Consider the following 23,438-nt stretch of genomic DNA (forward strand, 5'->3'; position numbering starts at 1 on the left):
ATTATCTCAAGTGAATGCAAGTATCTCATTTAGAAAATTCGTTTAAAATTTTGTATGTGATACTTAATAACAACAAGTTGAGTTATGCTTCAAATAACAATGAGTAAAGTTGCAATTCTAAATTCTGCTAATCTGTAAAAGAAAGCATAACAGAGCACAGCTGTTAACTAGCATATCGAATATTCATTTGGTTCTGTTGTCATGTATTCGAGCCAAATTTCTATGAAATGGGCAATAATTAAGTTTAAAGTCATGCTCATCAATATAAAAGCAACACCAAAGTAATATAATTAATAGTTAAATGCCAAAATATTCTTCGATAAATTTGTGTGGCGGTAATGCGATATATTTTGACAGTATCGATATGCAGGCTGTGCAGCATTCTAAATGTTTTTGACTGTCTGGCCGTGTTTACGATTTAAAGCCGCCAAAATTTGTAGTAGGCCTTTAACTACAGTTATTATCGTTAGTTTACAAAACTATTTCGAGTTAATCGTGGGTGGTTCTATTTTTTTTTTTTTGCACAACGTGCCGTAATACTAAATTTTTGGTGTACCTCATTTTTTATTTACATATGCGCAAAATTAATAGTTCACAATGCTCAAGAAATTTGTTGAAGTCAATGCGGACGCGAGTCCCTCACAGAATCCCTATGCGGTGCGCACCTACATGGGCGATGACGTCACCACCGAGTGGAAGGTGGAGAATTGTCCTCCTCGCAATCGTGTGTGCCTCAAAAAGCCGCCCAACTCCACAATTACACATGTGTTGACCATCGAGGATGAGCTGCGCCGACTGCACCAGAAAGCAGAGGAATCCCGCTTCGCCCATCCCTACAAGAAACGCTGCGATCTCTACGATGAGTTCACCATGTGCATAATCCCGCAAAGAACGCCGGCCGAGCTGAAGCTGAACGCCGAGATGCGGGAACGCCTCATTATGTCCCAAACAGATGCTGGCCTTGTGGAGCACGATGCACGTCTCGATAAAACGTGCCCCAAAGATCTCATCGCGCTCGACAATCCCATGGAAGCCGACGAAGAGGAAGAGGAGGCTGCCGATGAAGATGAAGGCAACGACGAGGAGGAGTCCGAAGTGAAGCCACAGCCGGCGACACCCGAATGCAGCTCCGATATGATCATAATTCCCGACAAGCGCATGGTAAGTGACTAAATTTAAGACAGGACTTTAACTATACAAATAAGTTGCATACAATTTAATTTATATATGTATATACTATTACAAACTATTCAATTAATTCAATATCATCGATGTCCGCTAAAATGCTGCCGGGTGGCAATTCTGCTGGTGGCAGTGCTGCATCACCATTTGGGTGCACGGTTAGGGCATGATAGTTGCCATTGGTTGCCTGCTGCTGCATGTGTACGCCCAGCTGTGAGATCAGCTCCAATGCCTGCACATCCGAGTTCATCAGCGCGAACTGATGTATTATCGCCAGATGGGGGAAAACGCTGCTCAGCAACGTGCAGGTGCTCGCATTCATGAGTAGACCAATCGAAGGATCTCCCATCTGCTGCTGTTCTTCCTCGCCATCGGATGTGCTGGCTGGCGAGGGCAGCACACTGGGCTCACAGGTGACCATTTCGACACCATCGTCGTCCAGCTCCCCCTCAGATATTTCACTGTTGTCACTCGATAAATTGACCAATTCGGGCGCAGGCATATTCAGCGTGGCATTCACATCCATGTCGATTAGCTCCTTCTGCATGAAGTTGGGCAGCGCATGCTTGAACTCCACTATGATCTGCTCCACCGGCAGCTCACTTGCTACCGGACTGGCGCCCGTATAGCCCAATTCGTCCTCCTCGTATTTGTATTTGCTACGAAAGCGATTCAGCCAGCGATAGGATGGCCTAAACGCTGGCAGCTTCAACACCGCTGCCATCTTGAGCGCCGTCTCCTTCAGGGTGTGGTTCCTTATGGTCACTCCAAGGCACAGCTGGCGACAGCGCTCCACCCATTCGTGCAGTAGAAAACTGATGGCACTCATCTCAAATTTGCGACGTTTGCGCGTCATCTCCTCAATAATGATGGACGCATCCGTTTCGCTGAGCGTCTCCAGCTGCTGCAGCAGTTCGCGTTTCTTATCCAGGATGCGACGTATTTGGGTTGTGCAGCAGTGAAACATTTTCGCCAGGCTATTTCGAGATATATTTGTTTCATCATAGTAACGTATAACGGCAATTTTCTCGTAGAAAGTCAAAATGTTGCGCTCATTGCGACGCTTCTTTCCCTTGGCCTTGGCCTAAATTGAATAACAGAGACCATTAGCGAAATGTATATATTATGTACATATGTATAATAGGTATGAATCGTAAGATTTCCCATTAAAGATTAAAGGAATATAAAAATTCAGCACTGCTTCAACACTCAAATTTCTTATTTTCATCAAAAATTGTCAGCTACTCTTATAAATAGATTAATTGTAATCAATCAATATTTATTTTTTATTTTTATGTCTCACTTGATACCAAATATGCCCCTTTATAATATTACAGGATATGCCACTGCGCTTAAGTGTTTGTCTTACGAATGTGCGAGTGCGTGTGTGTCTGTGTGCGTCATAGGCAACAACGCATAACAAATCAACCCCCGTCCAGCTTAAAGGCCAAGTTAACAGAAAATTGTGTGAGAAATTTCAACTTACCCCTTTCTTGTTGTTGCCTTTTTTTGTGGTTGCTGATGCTGCCGCTGTCGCTGCCTCAGCCGCTGCAGTGTCCATGGCTGCTAAGCTGATGCGCCGAAAGCAGTTGCTACAAATTTCACTCTTCTTCTTTGCGTCTGCTTCGTGTTCGTCAACAGCTGCGCAGCGTCCTCAGAATAAAAGCTCAAACTGCTAAAAAGCCAATTGCGCTTTTGCTGTCTCTGTATCTTGCTCTCTCTCTCTCACTCTCTCTCTTGGAACGCAAGTGTTCTCTTTGCACTGCTGCTGCGACTCCTTTTAATGCTGCGCAAATAGAAAATAAAGCATTTGTAACAATATAAAAATAATAATGCAAATGCGCTTCAATTAAGCCTTAATGCGTTTGCCAGCAGTTTGATTTTTACTTTGCTCCGCTTTGTTTGTTTTTTATTATGCATTCGCTTTCAATTTCAATTGCCGACTGCCTTTATTGCTGTTGTTGTTGTTGTTACTGCTGCTGACATTTTTACACGCGTGCTTGGCCGCTGAGTAACACTTGTGCACTGTTTTTCGGTTTCAGGTGCTTTGCCGTATGTTTCGCAGCCGTTGCTGTTGTTGTTGCTGTTGCCCCGTTGCCATATGAAATAAAAACGGTTCGCTATGCACAGGGCGGCTGGTTGTCGCATGTATGTGTGTGTGTTTGTGTGAGTGAGTGCGTTGCTTTTGTTGTGGCAACAGCAGCGCACTAATGTTAATACTTGCCTATATGCGTGTGTGTGTTAGAAAAGGATAGCAGACTCTTTTTTAATTTTACTGTATAGTAATTTTAAACGGTGTTTAAATGTTTAAATATATCTAGGACAACGCCATTGAAAAGTGTACTGCGTGCTAGTTAAGTAACTAGTAGTTCTGAACTAGTTCTGCGGGAGGGCGGTTAAAGCGAGGAGCACACAGCAGCAGCAGCAGCTGCTTCACTCACAAATGCATACACACACACATACACACACGCACACCATAAACGGCATTTGCAGTTGTCGCTCTTCGCATTGCATTCGTTTCTATGCAAAAGCCAAGCGACGTTGACGCCAGCGTCGCCGTCCGCTGTCGGCGTGGCTGCTGCTTAATTTCGTTTGCTGTTATTGTTAGTTACATGTTTCGTTCTTGATTTCCTTTTAGGCGTGTTGTTTTGTTATGTTTCAATGATCAGTGGCGTAGGCGGTGGTTTATTTGCTCATTATGAGATCTCATATATATATTATACATAACTCCATATTTATATGGCATTTTGATTTGAACAAGTTTAGCTTTTATTATTAGATCCATAGAATTTTGACAAGTTTTTTTGTTTCTGTGTGGCGTTAAGCTAATTACCTTTTCCAATTTTTTTTTGAGATAAGACAACGTGAAATATACTACAATTAGAATGTATGTGCTCTTTAAACTTGGAGCACAAAATAATTTTATTGATACTGATAAATTCCGCTTCAATGTTTTATGGGGCGTTTATTAAGAGCGCCTTATCTGAGTGCGCCTTCACAGGCGGTTTGAGCAGCTGAATGCCACTAATGTCAAATGAAAAGCATTTATTTAATTAAAGCGATCCTTTTTATAAGCTACAGTTAAAAATTGTGATAGCACATGCTTTGCTAATTACAGCTTATTCTTTGCTGTCTCCTTGACCCTTTTCAATTAAATGGGCGACGCCACTGCAGCTGCCATTGCTCGTTTTGCGCTTTACTTTGACGTCGCTTGTTTGCCTGCTGTCTATTTCATTCTGTTGTGGCGTCTCTCTGTGTGTGTGTTGGTGTGAGTGTGTGTGTTGGTTATGTGTGCCTTATGTTGGGTTATGGCCGCTCGTTTGAAAACTTTGCCAACTTGCTGCTCACAAAAAATCAAAAACAAAAAAAGAAATAAAAGCGTAAAAGTGACAGCGCACACCTGGCCACCAAGTCTTTATTGCATGCAATGGGCTTCTTTTGTGTGCTTGGCTTGGCTTTTATGCAACTTCAGCGTCTTAATGGCATGTGCATATACTCAACACACACAAGCATACAACATACAACATACAACTACTTAAACAGCACACAGTCAGTCGCATATGTTATTAAGTTGGAGCTGTGCTGATGTGGCTCCGTTTCGCCTCCTGTTCCTTGCTGAACTTGAAATCAGGCTGCAGCACACGCAGCTGCCACACACAAACACAAACAAATTTAATAATTGTATAGTTATTTTTATGTGCAGAGCTCTTGTTTAATTTGTGGCCAACGATTTATTGATTTTGTGTATTTTAATTGATTTATTTAAGGGGGTAAATTTAAAGTGACGACTCAATTGCTGTTCGACTTACAGCATAAATATGCAATTGAAACACCTGTAATTTTCTCAGCCTCTGCCGACTCCTGACTGCCCGCCCACCTTACCCTCTTCTTCTTGCGTCATGCATAGTGTAATGCTTACGTACCAGGTTTGACATTTTGCCAGCTCTCGCGTCAGCGGCATTTAAAGTTGAGAGGGTTGTGTGGTCGTAGTTGCTGCTGTTGTTGTTGCTGCCTGCTGTTGTTGCTGCCTGCTGTTGTTGCTGCCTGCTGTTGCTGTTGTTGCTTTTGCTATACTACGTTGTTTGCTGGTATTAGTATCGCACAACGTTGTCGTATTTGTTGACGTCGTCGTCGTCGTATGCTATAAGTGCTCGTTCACTTGGCTATAGCTGGCAATTCCAGTGCTAGTGTTGCTTTTGCTAGCCGCTGCTGTTGCTGCTGTTTCTTTTTTTCTTTGGATGTTTTTTTTTCTTTCGTATTTTTATTTGTTAGATGACTTGTTTGTTCTGCAGCCGACCTACGCTCGGCTCGAGTTTGTCGGGTTTTTGGTTTGGTTTGGTGTTGTTGCCGCTGTTGCTGTTTCTGGCATTCGTGCGCTTGCGATAAGATTCGTGATGTGGCACTAAGCGCTGTTCGTTGTTTACTGCTCTGTGCGCCGCTGTTTTGTGGCCGTCGGCGTGGCCAGCCAGCCATAGAGGCACTCACACATACACTCTCAGCACAGACACACACACACACACACACAGAGAGACAGACACACATAGAGACAGTTGAGTGTATAGCTATAGTTAGCCAGTCTAGTTGGCATTTCGTGCTTACTTTATGCCGCTTACTAACTTCAATAGTCCGTCGTAATAACGTTGAGTGCGACATGGATTGGCTCTGGGCTTGGCCTCCATATTTAGCTCTATATACGACATGCGTACGTACATTTTATATACGGATATATACAATTGTGTGTATGTTACGTATTTATAGGCGCGTTCATGCCGGCATCCGTGGCGTATGCGTGCTATTTTCAGCGTTTGCAACTTGAAATGTCGCATTAGCTCGCCCATAAATGTGCTTGACTGGCCAGGCCAGGCAAAGAACAAAAAAAAAGACATAATAATATGAATCCCAGCAGGAGAGACTCGGCCAAGTAAAAGCACAATGTATTTTGCGATTACTTACCATATGGTCTGCTAAATGCATAAAGCTGTCTTCTAGTTCAGTTTGTTATGGCTTCTTGATTTTTTGTTGGTTTTTTTTTGTATGTTTTTTGCAAAGTTTATGCAGCTGTGGGGGGGCAAAACTGCTGTCGAGTCACAGCCGAGGTGGCGTATGCGTAACAACCGCACTCAATTTACTTTAATTAGCTACAAATGCCGCTGTGCCAAGACAAACCCATCCGGTCTCAAGCGCATAACAATGCTAAGCATTGAAAATTATAAAATAAAACAAAATATTGACTGAAATTAATAAATAAAACACTCATAAAAATATAAATGTAATGTGTACGAGTTATTCATTTTGGGCATCTAAATATAGCAATTGGGTTTTGTTAAACTCCGTTCTACAAAATTCTTCTTGAATTTCGACTCAAGAAACTGCTTTTAAACTCAATCAAATACGTCAAAACTATGAGTAAAGGAGTGTTTATGCAATTGTGCATATCGTTGTAATAGCACCTGGCTTGGCTTCTAGATAAATACTGCATTTTAAATTGGAAATACGATTGTTAGTCGAAATTCTTTCTCTAAAATTCACTTGATGGCAATTTTAAATAATTTACAGCCATAATTTTATTGGAATTGTTAATAAAGTAGTTTTGTGTTTATGCTTGTTGAATTTGAACTCATCTGTTGCACATACTCGTCCTTAGCTTGAATTGAAACGCCCAAAGAGTCGCATTTATTTGAATGAAACCGAGGTTGGACCTCTGGAAGAGTTGCCATTTCCATCGTATAATCCACGTGTCATTCAAGAGGGTTTAGAGGGTGAAAATTTGCGAACCTACGATATTATCGAGGGTTGCAATCCACAAGATTTGTGGACCTGGAATGTAGGCTTGCAGAGACGTGAAATTGACTTGGATGAAGAATTTATAACAGCTGCTCTACCCAAATACGGTGTGTTTGTATACAAACTCTTATCATTTCGCAGAACATGACCACTAATTGATATCAGATCTGTGTAAACACAGCTCACGACGCCGGACTTACCGTCTATAATATACCCACGCAACTAGAGAAAACATTTACAGTCGAAATTGTCTTCGGCAATCGAAACATTTATCCCGAACCGAAAGTGGAACCATTTCGCGAAAGGTAAGTTACAATTTCATGTACATGTGGTTACAGTGGTTATAATGGCGCTTATCCCGTTTCGTAGATATTATTATCGACCCAGCGAAATTGCTGCAATTATCATAGCCTTTGTGGAGACATATGAAGTGAATCCAGATTTCTGGACAGCTGGCACCATGGATGGCATACTGAAACGCGGTGTGTCCCTAACAAAGAAGAGCATAAAGCTTAATTATAAGTCAAAGGACAATGACTTTGACATATTACCGCAGGTAATGGAACGTAAGGCAGCTGTAAAAATAAAAATTCACTTTACGGGTCAATTCAAGAGGGAGCCCAATGTCTATAAGGCACTTTCTCTGTTCTTTTCACAATATAATGCCTGCATTTTCACCTCACGCGATATGTTTCTGTTGATCTGGAAACGTTGCGTGGACTCATTCTTTATCTTCGATCCCAATGGACGCAATGAACAGTGCCAGCGGGACTTCCCGGATGGCATGTGCTCGCTGATGGCGACACGTTACATGGAGCATCTGGTGCACTTAATAACCAAGTTCAGTGATCTCACCGAGAACGATGAGTTTAACATTTATGAAATATCACTCACACAGTATGGCAAGCTGAAGGAGCCGCAAATACGCAAGGACACACTTTATCACTATCACAAATTGTGGGCTGTGGTCAATGAGAATTTTGCGGTGAAGACCGCTGGAAATAGTGGCATACAACAGCCCATTTCTGGCAACGAGAAGAATGCATCGCTGGTTGTCTCGCTCATTGCGCTCATCTATTCGGAATTCGAGCTGGCGAAGCTCTGGCGACCCATGACCATCGATGATATCATTCGATATGGAATTGCGTATTACAAAACGCTGCGTAAGAAATTTCGGTTGGATGGCAAGCGCTGGAAGAAGAAGAAGCCGGAATTAAATATCGTCGATTTGCCAGAGATGTTTCTGATGGGCGCCTTTAAGGCAACGGTGCGCAAGTATCCCTTCATGATCACTGGCCACGTGACCGACTGTAAATCCTATCTGGAATCGCAGTTAACCCACGCGCTCCAGCATCTGTTCGAGAAGCCCGAGTGGCCTGCTGCCTTGCTCCAGATTGACAACTCTGTACTGGCCGTTTGGCGGGATCGTGAATTCTTTTATGCATTCGATCCGTTTCGTCGTAACCGCATCGGTATGGTTGTCGATCCCGATGATTATAGCATCAGGGGAATGGCCGTATTGCAAATGCACACCACATTCGATTCGTTTGTGCGCATCTTGTACCAGAATGCACTGAAGATGCGTCGCGGTGGCAAGTTCTTTATCCATGGCATTAGAACGGGCTGCATTCGACCGTTACAGGTGATGTCGGAGCAGCCGAATAAGTTCCCAGCACTGCAAATGGGTTTGCCCACATATGACGATGAGCCGCCTGAAAAGGAGCTGGCGCAGAAGAAGAGCATCGAAAGCATTCCGGAGGAGGAACGGATACCCGCAAAGGACGAGCATGAGTTTATTGAGGAACTGATTCTTGACATTATTAATGGTATTATTAAGGAACTGCCTGATCCGAGACTTGCTCGCCCCGAGTTGTACCGGCCAGGACAGAAGATACTGCTGGCAACGGACAAGGAAAATCTGCGTGCCTTGCGCCTCAAGATTAAGCGGGGCTACGAACTGGGCGAAGAGGAGGAACCCGATCTGAAACGTGTGCTAACCATTGAGGAGGAGCTGGAGCTCAAGTCAAATTACCAGACGCTGCACGATGGTGCTTACATCATTATGGGAACTACAAAGCTGCCACAATTGGATGCTGAAATGACGAAGCTGGGCGGCATTTTAGCTGCTCTGGTGGCCATCGCTGCATCCGCCAAATTTAAGGTATCCACGTGGAACGCCGACGTCATCGAGTTCTGCATCTACTCAGTTAACAAATTCGGCGAAGAGTATCAGAATTACGAGCTAATCCTCGCCTGTCTGCTGAACAAGAAGCTGCCAGATATTTCCGTTGGCAACAGCAATTTCTCGCTAGTTGTGCCCGAGGTATACAAGTCCTCAGTGCAATCGTCGCTGAGGCAGGACCTGCTTGAGCTGCTCATCAATAACAATCGCGTGATGGTCGTTTGTCAGCATTTCTCCTGTGTGATATTCAAGCGCTACAATTTGCTTTACATGTTCATTGGATTTCCCTGCAATGCCATCGGCTATCGCAAGGGGGGATCGGGACCCGCCTGCATGATGCGCTTCATCGAGCTTGACTCGCTGATACGACGGATTGAGTTTGGCTGCAATCCGCAGGGCTGTTCGGTGATGAATTACATTGTGGCCGCTATTAAGATTGTGGACAATAATATCGAAGGTCGCTTCCGACGCTGGCCAAAGACGGATGAGGATAACGAGTACAATGCTGAGAAGGCACGCAAAGAGAGGTTGCGCAAGCAGCGACTGGAGAAGTTGCGCTACATCGACGAGGAGCTGAAGAAAGAGAACAAACGCACTCAAGACTTTCTGGCGGCCAAGCAGAAGCATGAGGATAGTAAAATTTGCAAACGTAAGTTGCTTTTGGAATATCCATCAAAGTCATAACACATTTATTAAATTAACAATATTTCCACAGCCGAGTATAGGGATCTGGGATTGGACGAGGGGATGGGCGAGGAGGGTGAGTTCTTCTGGGGAATGGAGGAGGAAGAGGAGGGCGAAGAGGAAATCGAGCTGAAGCACAAGCCCGGCAAACGTCTGCCCAAAGAGATACGCAAGGCATACAAGCCACGCCCCATCCTCTATGGGTATCGCATGCGCGAGAAGGATTGCAACTTTAAGATTCAGGGCAGCATGAATCTAGAGAATCGTGCCGATGGCAGCTTCAAGGAAATCAAACCCTGCTACTTCGCCTGCGCTTTGGCCATCCTGAGCGTCTCGCTGCGTCCGCTGAATCGCTGGAATTCGTATCGCATCGATCGAGTAATCATTCATGCCAAATCGATTGCGGCGCGTGTCTGTGATCTGGAGTCGGTGTTTGAGCGCGTTGTACGCCATGTCACGATCGATGAGTACGAATTTGACATCTGGATACGCATTCTGGAGCCGATAGGTATGTGGACGCCGGCACCAAAACCGACAACTCCACTTTCCACAGAAGCAGCTCTTGTTATCTTTAAGAAGAAGCTGGAGAAACTGCTGAATACTCGCAAATATCTGATGATATTTACGCCCAACGGTTGCTTTGCCTTGTACCACGATGAGTTCTATCATTTATTTGATCCATATGCCAGCATGGATAAGCCCGGCGAGGAGGAGGAAGAGGCGGATGATGATGCTAATGGTGCTGGTGGTGGTGACGAGGAGGGCGATGGCAAGAAAAAGAAAAAGAAGTGTCCGAAGGGACCCAAACGTTATCCGGAACGCAACACAGCCTCCTGGGTGCTGTTCGCCGATGTGGACAACATGCTCAAGTATATGGACAAACGCTGTGCCCAGCCAGACTGGAAGGAGCAGAATCAGTTTATGTTCTACGTCGTCGATGTGCTCTCCTATAAGAAGGCAGCACCCAATGCACGCATCCTGCAGCTTTTGACTGATCTGTCCATACCGATGACGTGCTCGAGTCGACAGTATGGACGTCCTGAGTATGAGATTTGTGCCACGAATGAATCTCTTGGCTGGCTAGAGCTGGAGAACTGTCTGCCTGTGTGGAGCCGTATGAATCGACGTAACACAGCTGGTAAATATCGAAATTTGCCCTTGAGCAAGCTAAAGAAATATGACATTGAGATTGATGGACGTCTCTGGTCGCTTTGGGGTAATCTTCATCCTGAGGCACCTGTCTTTGAGGACGGGGTGCGTGGACGTCAATATCTTGCTATCTATGTGATTGCATGCTGTGCGGCAAGCGTCTATAACCTGATGGACTGGAGCGCTCAACTGCTGGACACGATTGTTGTCAGTGGCACCAAATACTTCAAAGAGAGCGTCAGTCAAATAACTAAAGAGGACTACGAGTTCTCCGTGGAGAATCTAAACATTGACTGCGCGCTGGAGACCATAAACTTTGTGGTGCACATCGAGCATGTTTGTTTTGGCAAACTGTATCGCGTTCCTACCTTCAATCGCATGAATCTCTCCGAGGCGCTGATCTACTTCTTCAGTCATTATCAATTCGGCATTGTGATGGTGAGGAAGCGGGCGTTGGCAATTGGTTTCTGTCCGGGTCACGACGGTGGTTACTTTATGTACGATTGCCAGGAGAAGGATCAACCACTGTTCCCGAAACAACAGGGCGCCTCATATCTACTACGCACACGGCATCTCCAAGTGCTGCTCTACTGCATTGTGGTCACCCTAAATGTACCCTTCTACAACATTGACTTTAGCATCCACAAGGTGGAAATGTTGCGTGAGGGCGCCACTGTTGAGAACGAGGAGGAGGAGGGTGATGCGGGCGACGAAGATCAGGATAAATAAGTTGCGATGATCTTCGAGTATTCTATGTGAGAGGCTGTGTTTGATATTTAGTTAATAGCGATTTTTTATAAAATGGTTTTGTAATAAGTAATAAATGCAAGGACTAATCCCTTTGAAATCTTTTATATATCTGATGGCATCTATCAGTTTGATTATCTATAATATACTTGAGTTAATTCAATTTAAGTTTAGTTCAAATACTTTTTAATCAAGCTTTTAATACTAAGTAAACATTTAACAACATTCAAATGACTAATTGGGTTGAAGTCAGCCCGTGAGTCAAGCGGTGATCTAATGCCTCAGACGCTGCTCTTGCACAGCTTGCTTGTAATGGTAGCCATCGTTGCGCAGCTCATGAGCTGGCTCTGCCTCAAAGGTCGGAGTCTCAGCATCCGATGGTGCCATAGGCTGCTGCACGTCCAGAATGTAGGGCATCTGCTGCTCCTGCACCGGCAGTTGCTGCTGCTGCTGCTGTTGGTATTGTTGATAGATGAACTGGGGCTGCTCGGCCTGTTGTTGGGCGGGCGGCAGGTAACGCATATCTGGGGCATCTTGGGGCTGAGTGTCAGGCTCCATAGCTGGCATAACCATCATTTCGGGCATGGGTTCCATTTCCGGCATAGGTTGGGCGCGTTGGATTACCTGAGCGGGGGGCAGATAACGAGTGGTGGGCATAGCTGCTGGTTGAGCTGGAGGCAGATAGCGTGTGTCAGGCATGGCTTGCTGAACTGCCTCAGCAGGGGGCAAGTAGCGCATGGCTAGCATTTGCTCCGCTTGTGGCATAGCTGGTGGAGTCAACTGGCCACTGGGCGACATATCCATGTCAGCCATCTGCCCGTTATCATGCATATAGAAGACCTGCTCGGGCAGTTCGCGCAACTGGTGCCGTTCGATGCTCATGTGCTCCAGTTGCTCCGGCCTCGGCGGCGGCAAATAGCTGCTGGTCAGATGCGAGACATCCGCAGCAGCCAGAGCCAGGAAGGCAAAAAGTGTTACGAAGCTGATTCTCTGCTAGGATAAATCCATTTAGTGTTTGCTGCTTGTCGATCTGCTTGTTGATCCGTTCACTTACCATGTTGTCTGTGTTGGTTGGTTGTTGGTTGTGTAGCGTTTGATAGCTGACCAGATGGCACTCGGAGTATTTATACGATCTTGCAATGACCTTCGATTGTGTGAGTGTTTCAATATTTAACTTGGCCTGATGCCATGTTCCGTTATTTAACTTCAGTGCGTGTAAATTCATATATATTTAACGCTCTTTAGCGCATCTTATAATCAGACATGCGAACGCTGCTGAATCATCGCCCAAAGTCAACAAAATAAATACTGGCCAGCGAGACAGAGCACAGCAAGTGTACCGTATACCGATCCAAAACTCAATTGGTCGCGGCTAAAGCCGATTTTTTGGCCAACACAGCCTCTTAATGGAGGGCGTTTGACAATTTCAATGGCTCTCAAGATTTTCGGACTGGGGGCATGGCAACTGGAGCAAACTAGAGATTTGCCTGCTACAATATTACCTTGAAGTTTCACATTATTTCACTTATTTCGGTTGTACTTTTCTGCACTGTCTTTGCCTTGTCGCACATCCAAATTTCACGGTCAACACGTGGGCAACAAGTGACGTCTGAGTGTGCGCTGGAGGGAGTGGGTCAGCATCATGTGAACTTAGCAGGTGAATGGGCTTTAAAATGACTGGCTAATCAATCTGCATAATTTGTAAATATTTTTTATACAAACAATCGTAGCGCAATCAAATTTAATATCTAATCTTAGCTTTAGGCACATAGCAAACATGACAAGCAAATTCTACTCGTCAAGTTGCCTTCAAAATCGTAAGCAATAAAATATTTAATTCTTAGCTTTCGTTTTCAATAATATTTGTTGTAGTTGTATTTGGGTAGTGTTTGTTTTTTCTTTTTAAATTTGTAAAAATATTTCATATTATTTTAGATTTGATAGATAACTCCAAAATGTATATGTGTACGATATGCGGCTTGAAGAAGCCAGAGCTTGGCAGTAATCCGGAATTTGAGTTCCGCAGCCGGCGGCGTCAACAAGAGAGTGGCTACATGGAAGGCATCTCCGATTGGTGCTCAAAATGTGAAGCTTTGCGGTTTTTCCTCAAATCTGACAATAGCAACGAGCCCAGCCAATATCTGCAGGAGCAGCCCAAAAGGAAGTTTGCCAACTCCGCACTCGAGGCAACTGCGAATAGTTTGCAAAGACCCCGAAGAAATGCGAGAGCGAATCAAAACGATTCGAATATGAATACTCCATTAGATCGCCATATACAAAATGAGGTAGATAAATTTTTTAGGCAAGAGTCATTGGGTGCGATACCAACGCAATATCCACGCAATTTGGATCAGCAGTTGCGCTCCCACAGCGCTGATCGCGCTCGTCGACGTAATCAATATGTCGAACAGCGATCCAAGTCGACGGTTCGAGAGCCACTTCACAAACTGCACCAGGCGGATCATCGACGATGTCATATCAGGAATCTGACCGCATTGGGCGCCCTAAAGTCGAACAAAAATGTGCAGCTGGATGAACGAGATGCAACACATTCTGCCGGGCAGCGCAATGACCTGAAAGATCTAGAGGATGAACCTACAGTGCCTCTCCAGTATATGCGAAAGGCGCCCATGGACAAGATGCAAAATCCGTGGCAAGAAGAGGTACAACGACAAGTGAATCAACTGCTTGTCAACAGTGCCTATAAAGGAGAGGTGAAAGTTGCAAAGACTTGCGACGAGAGAAAATTAGATGATGAAGTTGCCACAAACAGGCTAACCATGTACGAGGTGGCCAGAGACATTAGGGAGATGGAGCAGGACGCTCTAAAGAAGGAACTCAACCAAAAAATGCTTGAAAAGCAGAGTCTGGTGTGCGAGTGGAATCGCATACGTCGCCGTGTCGAGGGTGAATGCAACCGGGTCAAGGCGGAGTTGGACGATCTGGAACGACAGCGTAATATGGAATTGAAGCCTGCCGTTGAACGGCAACAAGGTGGTGGACCGATTCGACCACCTCCACCACCCTTCAAGCAGTTGGAAAGCGATTTGGAAAGGCAGCTAAAGAATAAGAATGATAAATTGGATCAGATTGATAAACAAAGACTGGAGAGCATATTAGCAACGCTGCAGGAGAACTCACAACAAGTTGAGTGCCCCTTTAACGAATTGGATGAAAACGAGTGTGAATACGGCTTCCAGCCATCTGCTCCGCCAGTCAGTGAAACGGATATTGAACTGAGCGAAACACATATCGAAAGTGAGCATGATGCCAGCCTACAAGAGTCGGAATCTCTCTCTTTAATAGGGTACAACACAAATAATGATACGATGCATTCAATTAAATTTGAAGAAAGGACTGACACCTTAATTACGCAACCAATGCGCGTCACTAGTAATCTGAGCCTTTTGGTGTCCACTGTGCAGCGAGCCACATTCTGCAGTTTTGCCCAGGATCCACAACAGCTGCTGCAGGCATTAAATAAATCGGATCAAACAAAGCGCGATGATCCACCGCCAGCACAATTCAGCACAGTGCCCTGCCACTCCAAAGAGCTGATCAATCTGCTGCAAATCAAACAACCGAATATGTTGCGACCGCTCAAATTTTGCCGTTTGCCCATTTTGTGCCCCCATGTCGATTGCGGGCGGATGTTTCATATCTCGGAGTTCAAAAATCACTTGATGCTGGAGCATCCATCGCTGCCCATTGAGCGTATTTATCCTGGTCGGGCGAGGACCTTCTATTTGGACACACGCGTCACGCTGCTGAATAACACCAAATGCAACATGGTCTACTTTGTGAATGACAAGTTCAACGACAAGAATTGCAATTCCAAATTACCCAATCTATTCCCCGTGCTCGTAATGACTGCGCGTTTGCATATGCCCGAGTTCCTTGCGGCCAACAATAACTATTTAATGCAGTCTACCAAGTCTTCCATTGGTGGTCCCGATACCGAAATCTTTCTAATTTGGCTGACCAGCGTTAAGCCGCAAGACATGCAGATTATTGGGACCATAGCCGTGTGGCCAACGAACAGGGATCCCCTTATTGAATACCTAACAGTGCAAACCAATGAGGTCTACGATATCCATTTGGATCAAAGACTGCAGAGCATCTATAATAGCAATCGAGCTCTGACATTGTCCGGCAATTATGTCAATCGCATAACCGAGGGAGGCAAGTACCTTTTGCCCGCACAGGTTTTGATTCATTAGAACTTCGTTTTCTATATCATTTTGAGACACCCATTTTGATTTTAGATAATCTTTGAATAAATTTTTGTGCAAATCAACATTATGCCTCTTCCATTTTAAATAATGATTAAGGCAAGAGTTCATATCTTAGTTGATTGCAAAGCAGAAGACGCCCACAAGTATGCAACACAAACGGTAGCTAAAGTAATTGCCAAAAATTAATGACAAATAAATAAATTGATGTTGCTAACATGTTAAAGTAAGACAAAATCATCAGAAAGACTTGTATTTGATAAAAACAATCGTTTATTTAATGCAATTATAGACAGTTTGTTTCAAAAAATGCAGTCAAATTTTGAAAATAAAATCAATAAAAGAAATTCGAGCTTTCATTACATTTTTTGAAGTTTGTGCATAAAATGTCTTTTTATTGTTCCACAGCAATTAATGACAATATAAATAAAATTACCCTATTAACAAAATATAGTTCTCAAATGGAATATGGGATATAATAGTAATATTAAAAACCATTTGACTGATATTTTCTGAGGCCGCGTTATAATATAGTGGTTCCATAGCCCGATTAAGACATACATATTTTAGAATAAAAGCATATCCAGGCTTTAAAAAAGTGTGATGAATGTGCTGAGCCCTCATTGTAAAATCTTAACAAAGATGCAAGCCTTCAAGCTCATCCATGACAAACACCTACCCTAATTTAGACACATACCTGCATCTTAGCTACGATATTGAATTAAGCTTTACGCACATCCCCCTTAAGTATGCAACTGTTTATCGTATGTAAGTTATTTTTTAAATATGTGCGATTAGCCTAAGGACGTCTTCAGAAGTTGTGAAATATGTTAAAAGCTTTTACAAAAAAGGGAGGGAAAAATATATATATCGATAAGTTCCTGAGTTTATCGCCACTCCCACAGTAACATTCCTTAAATATGCATTGCGCATGCCCACAAAAATGTCAAACTATTTGCCACGAACAGTTTTGCCTATCCTTTGGTGTATATACCTCAAGTGGACAATGCAGAAGACAACCTGAGCGAAAGATGAATTTTTAAATTACAATATATAATATGTTGACTGCATTGCGTCGCAGATTTCGCTTAGGGATGCAGCGTACGGTTCTAATTGCAGTGCTGCTGGCCGTTGGCATCTTCAGCTATGCTTTCCTAAATCTCTCCTTCTGCTTCAAACTCATGTCGCACCGAAGTCTCACGCACATGGTAAGAAAATCAGTGAATAAAAAACGTACGAGCATTTGAATGCATAGTTAAAACCGTATAACGTTTTGTAGTGCCAAAAGTATGAGCATCACGAGTTTAGTGGATCGCTCTGCGAGGAGCTGTGCGGCAGCCAGTCAAGCTTTGATAACTTCCAGTGTCCGTTGAATGACATGAAAACTATTTTGTTTACGGCCGAAAAGAATGGAGACATGTATGCGGTGAAGGTAGGTCAGTTTGGCATTAGTTTAACGGGTTGTCATGACTACCAGCTCAATGTTTACTTGCAAGTAGCTGGCTAAGCACAACGATGATGATTTGAGCTGGACGAACAGTAAGGGAGATGCCATCTATCCAAAGATCGAGGAGTTCCACGAGATTGTCAAGCTGCACATAATACTTGCCTACAACGTAACTTTAGATGATAATATGGTATGCATTATTTACGATAAGTAGGAGTGTTTTGTAACTAAAATTCGCGTGGGGTTTGTAGATACGCGCATTGGTTAATCAGGAGATAGCGGATAATAACTCACAGCAAATGGTAAGCTTCTGGCGATTGTTCAAGGACAACAATTATATGATGGGCAAGCTCTTTGATGAGGAGTCCGTGTTTCCAGCGGTGCTGGGCTCTTGTGGCCCCTACTATGCCACAGAGGGCCTAGACATTGTCCAGTCCAATCCCAGCATCATTCAGTATCTGTAAGTCAACTGAGAAATAACGAATCATATTCGATTAAGCTAGCATTCATTCAACACCGTGCAGCGCCTCAAATCGACAGCAGCGTTTGAAGCATGCACTCAACATTATGGAATACATATTTCGGCTGGAGGAGATGAAGCCGGAGCCGTTGCGAATGTGTAAGATGCAAGTGAATCGCTTTGGCCTTACGCCTGACCGGCGTCTCAAGTACCAAACCGCTGAGCATATCTATGTCGAGAGTTACTTGGACAAGCGCATCTCCAATGGCGCCAAGTGCCACACCAATCAGGACTGCAACTTCAACTCCTGCCGCGGACTCTGCGATGCGGAGCGACAGGCTTGCACACATGTGCAGCAGAACAATAACTTCCAAATATTTTGCGATCATATCCTTATGGGCAGCGGCACATTTCAGCCGGGACTCTTAAGTGGGATCCGTTTGCCCAGATCGGTGCAGAAGCTGGTTAAGATGTGTGTGCAACCGCCAAAGGAGCATCAGGTGCCAGGTCGTCGCCTGGCTCCCAGTCTACAGTTGGCCTTGAGGCTCTACAATGAGTTGAAGCAGTTGCTTCAGGCGGTGATCACTGCCTCCGGTGCTGACGCTGAAGTGGAGGCGGAGAGTCCACGGCTGAGGCAGCAGCAGCAGCAGGGAGGCGTTTAGGTGACTAGAATGCACAAGTAGTTGAATTGGTAGCTTCTGCTGATGCTTTGCTCAAAAATTGGTAGAATTTTTACAGAAATTAGTTTTAATTAATACAAAAAAAAAGAAGAAAAATATAGAATTAACATAAATAAACAATTTTTTAATACATGATAGATAAAGTGGCTTTAAATTGTAGTTTTGGTTTTGTGTTTTTTTATTTTCGTTTTTTTTTTTTTGTTTTTTAATTGTCATAAATTAATGTTTAATTGCAACAATTTGTTTCACTATTGTTTAGCTTGCCGATGAAAATGTATTTCGTCTGTAACTTATTTTAAATTTTATAGAAAATCAATTGCCCAATCAATGAGCGTTAAAACTTTAATTAAAATGTTTGTCTTCGAAAGTGCCCAAAAGTAAGTGTATTCAAAAAGAGTTACATAAAAGTGTTGATTAGCTCTTATCACATTGACATTTTAAGTTTTTAGATTTATATGTTTTGTTTGCTTTGTATTTTTGAAAAGTACAGCGTGCACATGCATATCTTATTGTTAACAGAGTTTAATTGGTTTCCTCTTTTGATGTTTGCTGGCTTCACTATATTTCCATATCATTTTCTTTTTGTTTTTTTTTTTAATGTTTTTTACAATAAGTTAACGTTTTGTTATCGGCGCTGCTAGACTATTAAGTTCACATACGGTATATAACTTGTTTTTATATTTATATTTTGTGTGTTTAATCGATTTTGCATAGGCAACTTTGTTAATTTGTTTAGTTCTCTAGGGTTTTATCTGCAACCAAAGTTTACCCACGGGTTGTTAACTTGTTAAACTGTGGCAGATTTAGAACGAAATTATTTCGTTGGTGTTCTTTCTTTTTTGATATATATATATTCATTTTTTTGTTTATATTTAATTTTATTTTGTTTGTTTTTGTTTTAGGCCGCTTAGCATAGTTAATAAATTTTAGCGCTTCCTTAAAGCCATTTCCAATTTGTTTATTACAATAATCAAGATGTTTCTGAGTAAATTATAAAAAAGAGTAGAAAAATCTAATAGATATCGTAATTTTTGTTAGTACACGTAATTCGTTTTGCAAAAAGTGCCCTATGCGCTCAAAAATTATTATATGTATGTTTGTAGATTTAATTCTCGTTTGTTAATTTAGTTACTTTTATGTATGTTTAATCCTTTTTTGTTTTGTTTTGGTTTCTTTTTTTGTTTTTAATATTTAAAGTACATACATCTCTGATTCTCAATACAATTTCTAAAAACATAAATGAAGCGTTCGACTTAAACTAAACTCGAAAAGGATGCGGACTGCTAAGTCAGTGCAATGGAGACCGGGTGCAGGGTAAATGATTTAAACATACCGAAAATATGAATTAACTGCCTGTCTAATTGTAAATTTCAAAAATGTCATAATGTGGGTGTGGAAGATAGGTGTGTGTGCGTGTGTGGTGTAGTGTATGTGTGTGTGTATGAGAGTGTGAGTGTGTAGGTGATTATATTCCTTCCGAAGTATTTGTCTTTATGCCGTTGTGGGCGATGCAGCCGCCGAGGCAGAATTGGCCAATATGGGCGGATGCGTGGCATTAACCACCCGACCGGGCGTATTGGCATTCTCCAGCGTCTTCGAGTGTTGCAGCTGCATCAGATAGTGCTGCTGGGTGGGTTTATGCAGCGCCAGCTGCGACAAGGCATCATCAATGGTGAACCATTGCCGTTTGCGTCCAATGCTGCGCGAATCCTCCCATTCATCGAGCTCCTGGGTCACATTCATGACAAACACCTCAGTGCGATGCATGTGATCGTTATTCTATAATAAATAACAAATTAATAACTGAATAATCAGGTCTGTCTTTAGCTGTAGTTCACCTCAAAGACACCCAAGCAGCGACCCAGGCTGCCAACAACGCCCGCCTCCTCGAGCACCTCACGCACAGCGGTCACCGAAGGCTCCTCTTCGGGTTCGACACCGCCGCCGGGCACAATCCACAATTCGGGACGGCGTGACGAGGTCACCAGGAGCACCTGCAACATATATTGAAAATAATAAGAATATATTGAATCCGTTTCATAGTTAAAACTCACCTCCTGTTCGTTCTCGGCGCGCACGCAAATGCAGGCGGCACGTCGCCGGAAGCCATCCTTATCGTAGATGCGTGTTGAGTTTGGCTTCTCCTTGACCATCTGAAAGATATATATTCTTGATAGGGTAAGTCGGGTAAGTAGAGTGACTGATGTTCTGTTGTTGCTGCACACATTTTGGAAAATACATATTGACGAAAAATGTGATAAGGCGCATGGGTTATAATTCTTGATTTTTTTATCATTTGATTGCAGTCGCGTTTAATTTGAATGTGCGCGCACATGAAAATCGTGATTTAGTCTTATCAGACAGAGGCCGCCAGCTTATCAGCGATGTATATACATATATATATATATGTATATATGTATGTGTGTGTGTGTGTGTGCCGGGTACCGTTTGGTGTTTCTCAATTAGCATTGTCATGAATGGTAATCGAACATTTGCACAAACATTTGTTCGCTTACCTTTGAGTTGTTTTGTTGTTGTAAGTACTGCGGCAAAATGAACGTTAATTGCCAACTGCTTAGGCACTTTATACACTGAGGGACAGCTGCTGTCTGTCAGCCTGCCTATTCCTTTGTCTCTTTCGCTCACTGCTCCTCTGACACTTCCTTTTGCTGCGTTCGCAACAAGTGTGTGTTTGTTGTTGTTCTTCTTCTTCTTTTATGGCAGCTTCTTCTTTATTGACAGCTGCAATGGGAGCCGGTCGCTGGTCTCGTGCCGCTTTTTTTCTTTTTTTTTTGAAATTTTTTTTGCAGGTGCTTTTTGGTGGCGGCTGCTGCGTCACAGCAATCAACTGTCACTGTATGTGTTCCGTGTGTGTGTGTGAGTAAAGTGTAAATGTATGTGTTGTTTGTGTATGTTGTTGTTGTGTAGTAACGAAAAAAGAACTGCGCGTCGAATTGGTTTAAAAATGATGTGGGGAAAGCGAGAGAGAGAGTATGAGTGTGTGAGAGAGAGAACAGAAAGAAAACTTGTTGAAATTAAAACGAGTACAAGAATAATGAAGAGGAAATAAAGCGCAGACAGGGCAGAATTATTTAACTACTTTGCAGTGGGTGCATGTTGTTGTTGTTGGGGTTTTTTTTTTGTTTTTGGTTGTGTTTGTGTTTGTTTTTTGCGTTTGTATTTGTGTCGTGTTGGGTTTGTTGTTGTCAGTTAGCCACCGCCTTTGTCCTGGTTGTGGCAAGTCTGCGGTCGCTGGCTATGTTGTTGTTGTTGGTTTTTTGGTTTGCGAGTCAAGACGCACAATTTGTTGCAAGTTGTTGAGCGAGACCGACGCACAGCTGGGCCTTTTATCTGAGCACAAAGCATGCGTTTTCCATTTTTGTCGCTGCGAACACGCCCCCAAAAATGGTGTTGAGAGTTAGCCGCCTTTTAGGGCAGGCAGACAGACACACGCGTCGCGCCTCGAGCACCACGTATATTATTTGCGCGGCTTAGGTTTGCAGCAGCTGCGGCAAGTGTCCAAGTGTTAAAAGTAACAATTTTAGCAAATTTCACGAATGTTGCATCGGCGAATGGCTCAGCAAAGAGGACGACGGCAAAACGACGGTGTGACCGTCTCTGTTTAAACGCATCTGCCGTAACACTGCTAACAGTTAGCAGCGCCATGCAATCGTTTGGCATTCCAAATTTGTTTAGTTGGCAACAGCTGGTCAACGACTGCTATCTGTTCGCATTTCAAATTTGTTTAGTTGGCAACAGCTGCCATAGCACCGCTATCAGTTGGCAGCGCCATGCAATCATTTGGCATTTAAAATTTGTTTAGTTGGCAACAACTGCCCGCACACACACACATTCCAAACAATAGATGGCGCCAGCCTTGCCGCTAGATGGCCTGTACACGAGATATTTTTAAGCGCTAAATTCAAATTGATATGTAATGAAACGTAAATGCAAAAGTTAACAACTGTTCGATACTCTGTTAAATTGATGAATCTCATTGAACTTTATTGAATTGAATTAGTATTTGAGTATCAGCTTTAAGGCCGTCAACACACACACGCACACACGAATGATTTATTGCCACAACGCGACACGTTAGTTGAACTCCTGCCAAAAATCAGACCAAGAGGCAGGGGGTGGGGGTGGTAGGCGAAGGGGAGGTGCCCAAAATTTGCTTTGCATTTGTTTCATTTGCCGGTTGAGTTTGGATTTGGGTTTGCTGTCTCTGCGTTTTGGCTGTGCTGGTTTTAATGCAACTACTTAGCGCAGGCATTCTTTTGGTGGAGGATGGTGGCAAGTGGCATGGCTGCTGTGTGCGTCTGTGTCCTTGCCTCAAACATTTACTGCGCCAGTCGCGACATTTTGGCTGCCTTTGGCCCCGGGTCCTGGCCTGTGTCCTGCATCCAACATCCTGCCTCTGATCTTCTGGCGCTTTTTTGCTGCTGCTGTTGCAAGTCAAATTGCTTATTTCTTAATGCATTGCAATTTCCTTTTGGTGTTCTTAGACATTTTGCCAGTTACATCCATGTGTGTGTGTGTGTGTGTGTGTGTTTGTGCGTTGGGTGTATGAATTATGGGCTCCATTCTGCTTTTTTGGGTGTTTCTTCGACGTGGCCAAGCAGAAGTGTTGAACGATTTAACACGCGTTTTTCTTCCACTTTGTCTTTCAATTGCGCTTTAATTTCAATTACAACCAACTCAGCAACATCAACAGCAACTAGAAAACTCAATCAGAACAATTTTATACTTATTTTTAGCTCATAGATTAATGTATAGGTTTCCATCGATTGATTTCTGACTCTGACTATAATGATAATTTTTTACTTTTAATTTTTCACTTTTGGTTTTTTTGCTTTTGGTTTTTTTTACTTTTGGTTTTTATCTGCTTTCG

The 23,438-nt window shown here is 43.3% G+C and overlaps 6 protein-coding genes across 7 annotated transcripts; 3 read left to right on the forward strand and 3 right to left on the reverse strand.

The window, feature by feature from the left end:
* The first annotated feature begins 539 nt into the window (after nt 1-539).
* Nucleotides 540-11,837, forward strand: LOC6558054. Its single transcript, XM_001984600.3, has 5 exons — nt 540-1,161; nt 6,827-7,073; nt 7,148-7,271; nt 7,336-9,797; nt 9,864-11,837. The coding sequence occupies exons 1-5, from the start codon at nt 598-600 to the stop codon at nt 11,708-11,710; spliced, it is 5,244 nt and encodes a 1,747-aa protein (XP_001984636.1). The 5' UTR covers nt 540-597; the 3' UTR covers nt 11,711-11,837.
* Nucleotides 1,193-5,212, reverse strand: LOC6557939. 2 transcript variants are annotated; one of them, XM_032739600.2, is made up of 3 exons: nt 5,106-5,212; nt 2,669-2,968; nt 1,193-2,266 (listed from the first exon to the last, which is right to left on the reverse strand). In XM_032739600.2, exons 2-3 carry the CDS (start codon nt 2,741-2,743, stop codon nt 1,247-1,249), a joined length of 1,095 nt encoding a protein of 364 aa, XP_032595491.1. In that variant the 5' UTR covers nt 2,744-2,968; nt 5,106-5,212; the 3' UTR covers nt 1,193-1,246. The 2 variants fall into 2 exon arrangements, with proteins under 2 accessions (XP_032595491.1, XP_001984637.1); XM_001984601.3 differs by lacking the exon at nt 5,106-5,212 and adding an exon at nt 3,070-3,344.
* Nucleotides 11,838-12,001: 164 nt separating the features above from the next.
* On the reverse strand, nt 12,002-12,953 carry LOC6557668 (mediator of RNA polymerase II transcription subunit 15). The gene is made up of 2 exons (XM_001984599.2): nt 12,783-12,953; nt 12,002-12,718 (listed from the first exon to the last, which is right to left on the reverse strand). The coding sequence occupies exons 1-2, from the start codon at nt 12,951-12,953 to the stop codon at nt 12,002-12,004; spliced, it is 888 nt and encodes a 295-aa protein (XP_001984635.2).
* Nucleotides 12,954-13,647: 694 nt separating this feature from the next.
* LOC6558441 lies at nt 13,648-16,025 on the forward strand. The gene has a single exon (XM_032743141.1). The coding sequence runs from the start codon at nt 13,684-13,686 to the stop codon at nt 15,946-15,948; it is 2,265 nt and encodes a 754-aa protein (XP_032599032.1). The 5' UTR covers nt 13,648-13,683; the 3' UTR covers nt 15,949-16,025.
* A 913-nt stretch (nt 16,026-16,938) lies between these two features.
* LOC6557961 (divergent protein kinase domain 1C) lies at nt 16,939-18,690 on the forward strand. The gene is made up of 5 exons (XM_001984597.2): nt 16,939-17,168; nt 17,240-17,392; nt 17,460-17,597; nt 17,659-17,867; nt 17,932-18,690. The coding sequence occupies exons 1-5, from the start codon at nt 17,019-17,021 to the stop codon at nt 18,527-18,529; spliced, it is 1,248 nt and encodes a 415-aa protein (XP_001984633.1). The 5' UTR covers nt 16,939-17,018; the 3' UTR covers nt 18,530-18,690.
* Nucleotides 18,691-19,716: 1,026 nt separating this feature from the next.
* On the reverse strand, nt 19,717-22,260 carry LOC6557700 (diphosphoinositol polyphosphate phosphohydrolase 1). Its single transcript, XM_001984596.2, has 4 exons — nt 21,064-22,260; nt 20,602-20,700; nt 20,386-20,541; nt 19,717-20,326 (listed from the first exon to the last, which is right to left on the reverse strand). The coding sequence occupies exons 2-4, from the start codon at nt 20,698-20,700 to the stop codon at nt 20,039-20,041; spliced, it is 543 nt and encodes a 180-aa protein (XP_001984632.1). The 5' UTR covers nt 21,064-22,260; the 3' UTR covers nt 19,717-20,038.
* Between the last annotated feature and the right edge of the window lie 1,178 nt (nt 22,261-23,438).

The sequence above is a fragment of the Drosophila grimshawi genome, unplaced genomic scaffold (assembly GCF_018153295.1).
Source record: "Drosophila grimshawi isolate 15287-2541.00 unplaced genomic scaffold, ASM1815329v1 contig_44, whole genome shotgun sequence".
Lineage (NCBI taxonomy): Eukaryota > Metazoa > Arthropoda > Insecta > Diptera > Drosophilidae > Drosophila > Drosophila grimshawi.

What these genes read in the sequence shown, in the direction of transcription:
- LOC6558054 (XM_001984600.3), top strand. Translation starts at nt 598, where the DNA reads ATGCTCAAGAAATTTGTTGAAGTCAATGCGGACGCGAGTCCCTCACAG. An exon ending in TAATTCCCGACAAGCGCATG is followed by an intron (nt 1,162 to 6,826) that starts GTAAGTGACTAA and finishes ACTCGTCCTTAG; the next exon opens with CTTGAATTGAAACGCCCAAA. An exon ending in AGCTGCTCTACCCAAATACG is followed by an intron (nt 7,074 to 7,147) that starts GTGTGTTTGTAT and finishes GTGTAAACACAG; the next exon opens with CTCACGACGCCGGACTTACC.
- LOC6557939 (XM_032739600.2), bottom strand. Translation starts at nt 2,743, where the DNA reads ATGGACACTGCAGCGGCTGAGGCAGCGACAGCGGCAGCATCAGCAACC. An exon ending in AAGGCAACAACAAGAAAGGG is followed by an intron (nt 2,267 to 2,668) that starts GTAAGTTGAAAT and finishes TATTCAATTTAG; the next exon opens with GCCAAGGCCAAGGGAAAGAA.
- LOC6557668 (XM_001984599.2), bottom strand. Translation starts at nt 12,953, where the DNA reads ATGAATTTACACGCACTGAAGTTAAATAACGGAACATGGCATCAGGCC. An exon ending in CAACCAACACAGACAACATG is followed by an intron (nt 12,719 to 12,782) that starts GTAAGTGAACGG and finishes TTATCCTAGCAG; the next exon opens with AGAATCAGCTTCGTAACACT.
- LOC6558441 (XM_032743141.1), top strand. Translation starts at nt 13,684, where the DNA reads ATGTATATGTGTACGATATGCGGCTTGAAGAAGCCAGAGCTTGGCAGT.
- LOC6557961 (XM_001984597.2), top strand. Translation starts at nt 17,019, where the DNA reads ATGTTGACTGCATTGCGTCGCAGATTTCGCTTAGGGATGCAGCGTACG. An exon ending in ACCGAAGTCTCACGCACATG is followed by an intron (nt 17,169 to 17,239) that starts GTAAGAAAATCA and finishes AACGTTTTGTAG; the next exon opens with TGCCAAAAGTATGAGCATCA. An exon ending in CCCAGCATCATTCAGTATCT is followed by an intron (nt 17,868 to 17,931) that starts GTAAGTCAACTG and finishes AACACCGTGCAG; the next exon opens with CGCCTCAAATCGACAGCAGC.
- LOC6557700 (XM_001984596.2), bottom strand. Translation starts at nt 20,700, where the DNA reads ATGGTCAAGGAGAAGCCAAACTCAACACGCATCTACGATAAGGATGGC. An exon ending in GCGCCGAGAACGAACAGGAG is followed by an intron (nt 20,542 to 20,601) that starts GTGAGTTTTAAC and finishes TATATGTTGCAG; the next exon opens with GTGCTCCTGGTGACCTCGTC. An exon ending in GCTGCTTGGGTGTCTTTGAG is followed by an intron (nt 20,327 to 20,385) that starts GTGAACTACAGC and finishes TATTTATTATAG; the next exon opens with AATAACGATCACATGCATCG.